At 35.2% G+C, this 12,613-nt stretch overlaps 2 protein-coding genes across 8 annotated transcripts in view; both read left to right on the top strand.

Moving 5' to 3' along the window:
* The window catches only part of LOC126367486 (RNA-binding protein Musashi homolog Rbp6), a 516,475-nt gene that overhangs the window by 33,574 nt on the left and 470,288 nt on the right, over nucleotides 1-12,613 (top strand). The gene's annotated exons all lie outside the window — the stretch shown is intronic.
* Nucleotides 1-12,613, top strand: part of LOC126367463 (uncharacterized) — an 85,370-nt gene that overhangs the window by 44,137 nt on the left and 28,620 nt on the right. The window contains exon 10 of one of the 2 annotated variants that reach the window (XR_007566493.1): nucleotides 7,530-7,598. Coding sequence is in view for 1 of the 2 variants with exons in the window: in XM_050010976.1 (XP_049866933.1) it covers nucleotides 7,534-7,598 (65 nt within the window). In the remaining variant the exon portion in view is untranslated. The remainder of the gene's footprint in view (nucleotides 1-7,529; nucleotides 7,599-12,613) is intronic. The other variant, XM_050010976.1, reaches the window with a different exon arrangement.

Here is a 12,613-nt window from a genome sequence, read left to right as displayed (position 1 = left end):
GAGATGCTGAAAAAAAAACTAGTGGTGGCCGTTGACCGCGGCGTATCGTCCACGTTCTTAACACGTTATTCGTACGAGAAGTACTTTGATACTGGCAATTAAATCATAATTTCGTGGACCTGTTGACGCTTGGTTCACACTTTTTATTCAGCTTTTAATTATAAAAATACTTTGAACCCTTTTTTTGTCGTCGAACACGTGTTTGAAAGGGCACACGTGCTGTACTTTCGATCTTACAAACTGTCGTAAGACAAAAAAAAAATAATTGGAATCAAGCGAACTATGATCTTTAAAACTTTTTTCATTAATTGCCATCGAAGTTCATCGAACACAAACTACCTACATCGAGCGGATGTAGTCAACGCAAACTCACGCCTGTCGGAACAGAGAGAGCCATAAGTTGTCTGAAAACGTGCACTTTTCGTAATGGTGTGTTTAAAGGGATTCTCTATACTTTTACCTGATAATCTAAAAAGTATTTTGTTGGTAAGTAGGACTTCATTATTATCACCAGATCGTTAAGAGTATGTCACGAATCGCTGGTTATGTCGTACTTGCTAGACACGAGTACGTCTACAAAGCCCGTCGAAAACGCATAAAAACGTAAAAAATAACGACACATCATTAAAGGATTTCTGCAATGAGTCTTGTCTGTCGCAAGTTATGAGCCATTAGGGCAGGTGCACATAAATCAATGACACTGCGTGCGGCTATACATCACACCAACGCTCATTAATTAGTTCTTGTAATTGCTGTAATTGTTTGTATACACGCCTTTATAGATTTATTTAAAGATAAACTCATAAAATTAATTCAATTTAATAGCAAATTCATTAAAGAGTTGACGCTTTAGATATTGAATGTGATGTTGGTTTTCAAGTCTTTCTGCAGCCGAAGTATATACAACATTAAATTTCCTTCATCCTCCTCTGTAATAGGGTAGGCAGAACTATGTATCTATAGTCCGTTCAAAAATGATCTTCATAAAAGGTAAACAAACCTGTTACCACAAAGAATGTTCGAATTTCACCTAAACTACGCAACGTATTCTTCTAATAACATCCGTAGCACTCAATAGATGTATGATTTCTTAGCTCAATGTGAAATTAACGTAATTATTTTAATTATTAAAAACACATTTTTTTATGTAAAAACAAAAATCAAACAAAACTTCACACAAAAAAGTTGATTTGTTAATCTGTGGCTAGCTGTCAATTTGACGATTAGTGATGAGACATTTCATTCAGGTCAGGAAAACGAGTCAGTTCCGTGAATAACTTAAGTGAGTGTACTGTACTTAATAAGCCGAAATGCGCAGAAAAAATGACTTACAAAGTGAGTTAGTGTAACCACAAAGAAACATACAATATATATTTTAATATTATCATACAAAATATTCAAACAACCCAAGAGAGTCAGTTCATTTTGATAAAATAACTTGAGCTAAAATCAATTCAGCACTTCACTAGTATGCAGTTTGACACAGATAAAAAATATCGGCAGCCATATTTGTTTACCTTTTATGAAGATCATTCTTGAACGGACTATAATAAGATTATTTTATCACCCAATATCATGCAAATCGGTATTGACTATGAAGAATCAGATATACGGCGAACGAAATGCGGCGACACTAAGTAACAACAAACTCTTAAACTTCCACTCATAACATTTTAAATAAATGAACTCTCAATAAGATGACATTCCGACCGCAAGATAAGGATGCGATCATACGGCCGCAAATAAAGTGCGACTAAAAGTCGGAGTCGCGATCACGACGATCGGTTTTACAGTTGGTTGTCAGCATGCGACGATTTATAGCATAATTCGCCGTGCCGTGCTTGCACCAACAATGTGGCTACGTGAACTGGCGCATTACACTGCCAGACACCGCTATTGTTAATATATTAGCTCGTAAATTGTCCTTACAATCTGTCAGATTTGAGTTCCGTGGTTCCTTGGAACGGGTTAAGTAGCCAGACTGCATCATGAGAAATTCCAAAACGCACTAGTGTGAGTAAAGCTTCTCTACTGTTCGTTTTTTGTATATTTATTAAAATTAGTACTATAATTATCGTCGTAACATAACCACAAATACCTCAAATTATTTAAGATCAGTATTGTATGTCAAGCATTTCTATATAATTTAATTATCGGTCAATTCCATAGTTATCATTCATTCACACGTCTTCGGCATGATCTTGACATAATTCATTAACTCCTCAAACTTATTAAACAGTAATCATCGAAAAGCACATGGTACTACCTACCCACTATATGGTATGGCCTACTTGAAAAAAAAAATACGTGAAGATCACGTTACGTTGGTTATTTATTCATTTGCAACGGCTGTATAAAACATGCCGTGTTTTATGTAATAAGACATTAATCGGTCAACAATATCCTGTCGTGTGAAGCAGCTCTTACGGTGAAATTATCCAACTCACTCACTCGTGATTCTCATATCATTTCCATGCAACAGAATAAGTACCTTGTTGTAACATTAATACCATCGTATACCAACGAATAATGACGATGTCTGTTGTAGCTCCAGTACCGTGACCGAATTGCAATTTTTCCAAAAGAACTTTAAGTTATTTTGAAAGCAGTTACTTTTATTATAAAACTGAATTATTATCGTTTCACGTGCAAAGCTATTTTCGGTTGTTAGTCCGTTGTTAGCATAACATTTTATTGGGAATTATTAAGAAACAAAGTTAGAGGCGAAGTGGCGGGCTTTAAAATCCGAAGTTGTTAAACCGTGGTTAGTCGACTGGTCTTTTATTGAAGTTGTTCTAATCTTGAGTCGGGTTCATGTTAGATTAGAAATGATAAATAAGTTACCTATCATTGAAATAATATGTAGATATTGCGTCATAAGACATAATGATAACGAAAAAGTTACGATTTGCGAGTTAGCAACAAACAAAATTAGAAATGTGATGTAAAGTTACTTATCATATTCAATCATGGGATTTATTTTAAAAATAGCTTGATACCCGCCGAAGCTGAAGCTGGTTGGTGATAGGCAAGCTTATGAGATCTCGATCCGTCACGGCTGACGTGCAGGTATATCGCTTCCTTCGCAGATTTCAGTCTTCACGAGTATGTTTGCGTAAGCTAAGGTCTACCAACAATCGATCACTGTCATTGGCATGTACCTACTCGTATTATCATCAAGAACGTTGACCTGCTTACTATATTTCGTCGCTCACGCACACAAAACGGCATTGTAGTCGTAAAATTGTCAGATAACAGCACACATACATAGGCCCCGCCGTCTTATCTTGTTTGTTTAGAAGTTATCATGAGGGATGCCTCATGGGTACTGACAACTTCACATGGACTGAGATTGAGAAATTTCAAAACTCGTGTCAAGGATTTAAGTCTATATCTTTTCAGTACACGTTTCAACGAAGCGTTTAAGATAAGAAAGAAAATGAGCAGGCCTCAAACAAATTTTTGTGACATTGGAAAATGAACTTTCGAATTCATCTCTGACGTTCAGAAATACAAGTACTCCAGTCATTCAACTATTGCACAGCTTAAAAATAGATTCCTGTCGGATTCGACTTGGGATTTGCGTTCAGTTGGTGCTCGAGTTAAGCCCCACTAACATGGTAATGAGATCGTAATTGACACGGGAACAGACGCCGACACCAAACCGTTCTCCGTGTTTGAGCCTTAGGGCTTTCGTGAGATACCTAGCTCCTAGACTCGGTTTTACTCTTCCCAGGCTTACGAGATTTGGAACGCGTCGTCGCATCCGGAATGATGTCTTAAGTACACGCCGAATTAAACTCTTGTTTGTCTTGCTACATATAGTTGCATACAATTATCGCGAAAATCGTGATAATGTTTATACACTACACTACGTATACTTGTTTCTAACGTGCATTGGATATTCGTTCCATGCATTAATCCAACAGGCAACTCGTAATCATCGAAATGTACACTGGTACATATTAAGAATGACGCCGTAATTAAAATATTGTATTTATGACAACCAATGATTTCTAGCGATTTCAGCAAACTCAAAGAGAAATCATGCACGTGAGTATGCAATGACAATATTTTCTTTTTACGGTTGACCTAATCGTCCTGTCATCCTGTCCTGTCGTCCTGTCGTCCTGAGTCTGGCTTCGTCCAATGTCATGTTCTGGATTTGAATCAAGTAAGCAAAAGAAGGTCAAAGTGTTTACCGCGTTATTATTTTATGGTCAATTTCATTTATAATGTCGTAGCGTTTTTAAAACTATTGATTGGATGTAGCGAATCAATTGCCAAAAATCGATTTGGACGTCGATATGAAACCAAAAGTACATATGTGCCGCATTATTGGCAAAAGAACGGTGTTGTTGCCGAGTGGCATAGTATAGAGATATGCAGTAGGTCCACTGATGTTCGTGTTCATTATTTCATTCATACATCAACGTGGGCATAGTATCATAGTATTGGAAGCGTATTTGTGAAGTTGTTAAATCCCGCAGTTGGTAGACGTAACGTAAACACACCGCGATGTTTACACTCCGGCCAACTTCTTAAGAAACGTAAGCCGTAGATGAGATGCCTGCGTTGAGATACAAGTGCTGTTTATTTTCCCCAACGTCTTTTTGAATCTTACCTCGCGGTAGAAATTATACGCAGTTTCCTCGGGCTTGTTTGAAACGGTCGGTCTATGGCTAAGTGCTGACGTAGGTTTAATTTCGTCTTTTTAATTAAAGTTTTTCATAAAAGCTAGAGCTCTGTGCTAGGAGAAATACCTGCGTTTACTTAAATAATTTCTGATATTACGGGTCACTCCAATTCGTGTTATTTGAAATTTTAAACCAAAAGGAAATATTTCATATGGCATTTTTCGGAATATATGACATTTCTGTTTCATATACATGGTGATATTAAAGAAAACTGTGCGACATGGATTGCAGTTTATTAGTCGGGCCCATAAGTAGTCAGAAGACAATTTTTAGTCACTTTTGATGCGAAGTCCTATGACAAGACTATTATCCTATGACTCAATGCTTAAAACAGAGACAAATAAAACGAAACTTCCGTAGCACTAAACGCGTCTGTAGTTTTGTACGATACTAATTGCGTCCAACTGCAACGGCAGAAGTTGATTATCAACTTAAATCTGTCAGTAATACGTATAATTATCTCACTGTGATTATAATGGCCCTCTAATCTCGATCTTCAATCTTCCATTAGACATGTTGACGATCATAAAATGAAAATAGCTTGCAATTTACTAAATATCTAGGAATACACTAAATGCTAAGTAAGTATAATGTTCGTGACCCATTTAAAATAATTCATTGATATGAACATTATCGCAATTTGTTTACTAAAGTACGGTACTACTTACATTAAAATTAACGCAAACGATAAAATAGCAGTTGTAGATGCAATAAATACCTACAACATTTAAAACAAAGTGAGTAATTATTAATTATCTGGGGGTCTAAAAATACCAATTGCTGCAACTCATCTAAAAAGCAATTTGTCACTTGCGCACAAAAAAGCAACTTACTTTTAGTAGATGCGCAATGTCAACAATTGATTAATTCAATATGGGCCATCCATGATGATGATAGATTTCCATAGACATCACAGAGTACTTTAGCCAACGTACCTACAGTCAAATATTGTTGACGTTCTGTTGAGGTTCCTTTTCTTTTGAAAACTAGAACGAATAGGCAATTAATAATTCGAATTTTGAAAAATATTTTTTTCTGATAGTATTTTATTTAAGAACTCAGTGCTTTTATTTTCTTTTTCGGCCAATGTCTTGCCAGTACTAGTTCTGAGAATGATATAAATAGGGATTGTGCTGGGGGTAAATCTTGTGTATCTGGTGGCGCGGCGGCTGCGTGCGGCGCGATAGCTACTAAGCTGCTACTTGTGTTATCTATGGCCACCTGCACATTGCTAGGGTATCTGCCTCGCTGCTCTTCACTGGTATAAAATATAGCTTTATTTTTTATTACAATATGATATTAGTAATAAAATGACCTGTCGGTGTGTGAAACAGTTAAGTAATTATTAGTAGGTAAAAGTATATTTTTAAAATATAATATCATTTCGAATTGACTTTTTACTTAATAGAGAAAGAGAAATTTTAAAAATACACGTTTTAACAGCGCTATTGATAAATAAAAACCCAAAAGCATGTCGCAATGACATAGACAATATAGACATGCACTTATCAGCAGAAATGTGTACTGAATGCAATTATCTTAGAAAGTTCTAATTCAATATTTGAACTTCATAGGGAAAGTTATTTTTGAGGTTTATAATATTTATTAGTGGGAAATTGTAGGTAAGTACCTACTGATATTAACGTATAATCTATATCTACAGACGAATACAAACGTTTTTATTTAGATGTACCTACATCGATAAATGAACCGTTGTACTAATCAACTTCCGCAACTCAAACGAAGTTAGTATAACGATAAAAGTCAACAGAATAAAAAATCTCTCGATTTAAAAATGGTCGCGATAAACATTGATAAGGAAAATTACAAATCTTCTTTGACTGGAAATAGTCAAATGTAAGAAAAAGTAAGAATTGAACTTATATCGATTTTCTTAAAATTATTCTTATCTAAACATTTTCTTAAGCTATGAAGTACGAATCACTTAAGTACTAATAATAAAAGCATGAGTAAGGCTTGTCTAGATTATGGTTTGTTTCGAAACAATAGTCGCTAAGGGTCACGTGAAAATGTGCCAAGCTTCATAATTCTTCCCACAGTCTTCTTTGTCAAAATACACATTTTAACTTGTATTTCTAATCATTATAATTTCGCATAATATTTCGCATTATGAGAGACAGAAGTAAGTTGGAACCCGGTTTGGTCAACACAAATAGAGCACTTAATAATAATTGATCTGCATAACCCACTAGCCAGTCTGCCTAAATCCGAGCTTCGAAGTTAGCGAAAAATGCATAAATTATTCGACTAATGACATATCTCCGCTAAAACACGACCAAAGTAAGAGAGACAGGATAATTCCGGAACTGTCAGCTAGAGTGGGTCAGATACAAAAGCGGCAGGTTATTTAAAAACAACGACAAGAGCCTCCATTAATGTTTCACAGGCAGACACTGCTAACCAGGTCGGGTATACTTGGACTGATCGAACCTTGCTATTATTGGATTGTTGCAGTCGAATGGTACCGAAATTCAGGACTGCTTTTTTGCATGTCACTTTAGCCACTTGATTAAAAGGATTACCGTTCGTATTGATGGGAATTAAGATTAATTGGGTTTTGTACAAATTAGTTTTGGAGATTGATCTTACAATGTAGAGTATGCGGGCATTTTATTAAATTGGCAAGAAAATGTTGACCGTTTTTTGTTGTCACTCAGCAATGATGAAGATTGTAATCAATTTCGGCGAACGTTCTGTTTTCAAATAATAGCACATTATTTATCTTTTTGCACTGAATGTCATTTTAATTATATTTTAGTTCCACACAAGATTTAGATAGAATAGCACTAATACATTTTCTTCTTGTTCCAGGTAGAATTATGCAATAATTTGCACAAGAAGTTCTTTGACTCAATCACCTTCGTTATGTCTGGAAGAAACGTAAGTTGATTCATTAAGCGCATAGTTTTAAGTCCAAACGTAGAGCGAGTTTTGAGATGGCTGCGTTAGATATAGAGAGCTATTAAGGATATGTAGTCGGAAAAGTAATCGAATCACCTCATTTTCACACTCAAATTCAAAATGCGTAATTTAATTTAAAAAACAGGAAAATCTGGCTCCTCTCAAAAACGGCAATTGCCGTGTGTTTAATTACCAGCAGGCATTTTAATATTGTTATTCTAACACTCATCTAGCAAAGCCCGTCGGTCAGAAAATTAAACACGCAAAAGAAATAAAAGCTAATCTTAATGAGCAATAAAAGAGCGGCCATATCAGATTTTTAACATTTTCTCCAAAATTTAATGTTAACAATTTGAAGAGGAAAAAATCCTCATTGTTAGAATTAAACGCTTGCGGAGGGTGGGAGGCGTAATAATAGGACATAATATATTCAGGGCGAGTCAAATAAAATTAGCACGGTGAAAAATGTAAACGGTCCTTTTACTGCCCCGCGGACGTGTAAGTATGATGTGCCGGGAGTCTCCTTTGTGGGGCACATCCGACCGCTACGTTCAAATACTAGGGCGATAGTATTTTTTAATTTCGGCTGAATTGTCTGACATGCAATATTCGATCATGGGTTAGCTTCTGAAGCTGAACACAAAAATCTTTGCTGCTTTGATAGAATCTTCTTTACTGCAGTCACGTTACTCATAATAGACTTTGTACTTATTTGTATTTTGTCATCAATACAGTATAATTTAAATCATCATTTGTAAGGTAACTACCATCTCTCTCCCATTACAATCTCTTGATTCCTTCATCATCTTGTTATTTGCCGTTATCCGTTTCTATCTCTCTCTCTCTCCCTCTCTTTCCTTGGCATTTATTATGCCCATCTGATGGCGGGGTCTTCTTCGTATTTTTCTTCCACTTTGCTCTTTTGGACGTGTCGTTTTCGGAGACATTGCACAAGCACCGGTCCTTTTTGAGCACATTCGCCTATCTTCTTTTTGGTCGTCCTCTTGGTCTAAGCACTGGTATATTTAGACTGGTATATTTGGTATAACATTCCCCGAATAATCGGGGGTCTTCTTTTTATGTGCCCAAACCAACGAAGTCTGCGCTCTTGAAACTTTTTGGAGATGTTGCTTACGCCGAGACTGCCGCGAACGTATTCGTTACGAATTTATCCGTTTCATCATCAATCAATATTTTTTGCGTATTACTAACAAATTACGAGAAATTAATAATGTTGTATGACTACAATTTAAATTTCTAAAAGTAAATAATAGTAATTGTGTTTACAGATTTAGAGGAAATGGATAACGCAAAAAGACGTCGTTGATTATGCCTGGTTTTTTTTCTGTAATACGAGATCATAGTCGATACTAATTGAGAATAAACAAAAAACTTGGGGAAAGATGCGTGGGGACTTTTTACGAAGATAACCGAGTTAAACTACTTACTGCGAATTATTTCAATTAGATCTACTAAATTGCTTTTGAGACCAACTTACAAAAAATGGTAGGTACCGTGTTTCTACTTGTGTCTTATCAAACAAACTTATTTCTGTATTGTATTATATTATGATATAAACGAGTATCCTAGTAGCAACCCATACGTCGGCGTTGATACAAAATGAAAATATATTTTGGTGTTAAAATCAACATTGATGAGGTGAGGTAGCTCGATGCTTATTATCCGCTTAATAACAGTTAAATATACTCGCTTATTATTAATTGAAATGCATTCGCTCGGACTCGTAATGGCTTGTCGCGACGTGATGCCGTATTTGAATAATTTTCGATGCGATATTCTGATTTCGTGCTCACTCGATTAGCGATATATATATTTAAATCAGAGATAGCCTATAGTTAGTAAGGGCAATCGAGTAGAGTAAAAAATGTACTTAGAATCTTTTAGTGCCTTTGTCATAAAATATTATGGAATTCTTCAAGAGAAAACCGCTTCATGTTTTAACATACTTGAAGAATTGGTGTTCTTTTTTAATATCGCAGCGGGTAGTAAATAAAGCATTAGACAATGGTATTTTTTTACCGAATATACGTACACGCGTTCAGTAAATTCAGTATAAGTATTTGATAGACGCAAACACTGCGTTGATGCGAAGATTAATATTACTTATAGAAATTCTTCAAGTATTTTTTGGACAAAAAATAATGTGGCATAGACAGATTTTAGTTGATTTATATATAATTTTAAATATATAATTTTATATATAAAAGTTGATTTACGTTAAAAATAGTGATTTGACGGCATAGAAATTGATGGGTCACTACCCACATTTAAATCAGTAGGCATATTTTTATTATTTTTAGTTGTTAATTAATTGAATTCTCGGTCTTCGCTTGAAGCGTTGTATTGTTGTCTATTGAAATTGTATTAGCATTTCAAATCTCACTTAGATTTCAGTGTTTGTATGAGCACAACTGTCGAATATCGAACTCTCGGTTGGTATTCTCAGCGGTAAACTCTCTAACTGAATTCTGTTCTAAGTTATTGACAAACACAAGACGTTCGCAAACTTTTAAGCCTGTTCTTGTCAACGTATTGACGATTTCTGGCTTATCTATACTGTATTTTAATAAATAATACTTAATTAATTAAATACTTAATATATTTTTTGTCGATCTGTCTGAAATTTTGTATTGAATAGGCTCTGAAACTGCTCGCTAGATTTCAATGACAATTTGAGTATGTAGAAGGAAGTTCAGCTTAAAATTTAGTGCATATTTCATTTCGGTATATTGGAGGGTATCAGCAGATATACCCCTTTATTAAAGAACGAAGTCGCGTTCACAGTTAGTTACGAATATGGTAATATACAAAAATAACACGCCCTTAATCTTAAAATAGATAGATAGAGCCACAACACAGTTGAGTATATCTGTTTGATGTACTTATAAAGATATAACGTGATCAAACCTGTTACTATAGAGAGTGAGTTACGAGAGAGCTTATCAGCTCACCTTGTCATCAGGTTTCAGACATACTATTTATACTTACGAAAAGTCTTCAGTTGGTACCTAACTTAATTTTGCACTGACCTGAAATATGCATTAAATTTTCTCAGTAAGTACTCGGTACGAATCTCCGATGGTGGTTTGAAGATTTAAGCAACAGTAGGTTATCATGAGCATTTTCTTATTCCATACCTGCATAAATAAAGTCACGTCTCTAATCATAAATACGGTGAGCTGAGCTATAAGTAAATACGTAGAAGTCAACTTGCGCCACTCTAGTTTTAGTATGGGGTCAGGTGATCACTCCAATGCCCAAAAATTGTTCATAATTTTAGAAAGAACACAGTCCCCCCGGCGGTCCTTGCGACAGACCATGAGACTTCATGTTAATGTGACCTGTCAATACCACTAAGAGCTCTGCGGTAGGTCGTATATCTTAAATGCCTACTTAAGCCCTACCGCACTGGAATATTTCTACGTACAATAATAAAACTACGATAAACGTGCTGGCTTCTGGTTTCTACCGAGTTTATTGTTCGGGGTACACGCAATATCTAATGAGTTAGTGATTGCATGTTCAATTATTGTATTGTTTTGATTTTAGAAGAGACTTTCTTTTCAATTAATTTATCTGATGATCCGCCATGTTTTAACGTCTGCCTGAATGAAGTCAGTCCACAACTCATTCTGATTGTCTCATCAAATTCTCAAGAACATCATCAACATCTCATTCTTTCTTTTACTTTCGATTATGTGTCTTTGTATATGTTTGCATTAAACAAAATCTCTTGTAGCAAGAGACCGCATTAAAGTTGATCCCCGCTTACGATACTTTCCATCAATATTTATAAATGTTGTTTTGTTAGTATTTAGAATAAGTTTTTACTTATTTAACTATTGATTACGAATACATTTTGTAGGGCATTTTATATTGTTTAAACGGTATTTTATAGCTTGTTTTAAGCATTTGTATAAACAATATTCTGGAGCTTGTGATCCGCTTTTTAGTGTGCAGGCGGGTTTTTTTTATTTAATTTTTTTAATGTATATATATTTTTAATTTTCACTCGATCAATTCGATGTAAGTACTTCACTGCGTATCAGTAATCTATATTTTCATGCCTGTCTAGTGCAGATTCAATTTGAAACCTCCTCGTCTTTAAATATGATTGTTGTGATGGATATATTTTTGCGGTAATCCGATAACGTGTGTTTGCTCGCGACGTCTGCGATCGTCTGCTTGATTTATTTTTCTATTTCCACCGAGGGACGCTTCGTTCGACAACGTTTAGACGCCAATAAGTACAAAAATGTTGAAAATAAAGGAAATTTCTAAATACAGTAACCTAAGTATTCAAATGCAAAAATATCTTTATTCAGTATGTAACATAGTTACTCTTTGAATCGTAATTTTTTACATAAAGAACGTCTCATCTTCCTAAAACTACTGCAGCTTCGCACAACCTCTATAGCCGGGGAAAAGAAGTTGCAAAAACACCACGCGTTCTTTAAAAAAAAACATAAAATATTGTTTTATACAATTTAGTAATCATTTTGTAAAAGCTGAAAGCAGATCAAAATTCTACCGCATCTTACGCGCTGAGAATTTTTTTAACAGTTTTTTCAACAGCAATTTTAATTACTACCTATCACGTTATGTATCACGTCACATAATATAACATAAACTCACGACTATATCCCAATGGAGCAGTCGGAGGTACATCCATCGTAAGATGAACTAAATACCCAAACCTCACCGAACCCATTGATATTATGACTGTTACAAGGACCGAGAGGAAATAGAAAGAGGAAGGGGATGCATTTGTCCAGCTGTGGGATATTGTGATTTACGTATAGATTAGATTAGACTGGGACCGAGCCTCACCTTACATCACTATCATGTTAATTTGAAAAAATCTGATGACGTCATCAGATGAATTCAACGCATAATGTCACTGGCATCAGATTTTTTAAAATATACATAACAAACTCAACCTTCTCTGTTCTGAGATTGTAATTCCATATAAA

Source organism: Pectinophora gossypiella, chromosome 6 (genome assembly GCF_024362695.1).
Source record: "Pectinophora gossypiella chromosome 6, ilPecGoss1.1, whole genome shotgun sequence".
NCBI classification, from domain to species: Eukaryota; Metazoa; Arthropoda; class Insecta; order Lepidoptera; family Gelechiidae; genus Pectinophora; species Pectinophora gossypiella.
Note: the sequence above shows the minus strand (reverse complement) of the source record. Positions and strands in the feature narration are given on the sequence as shown.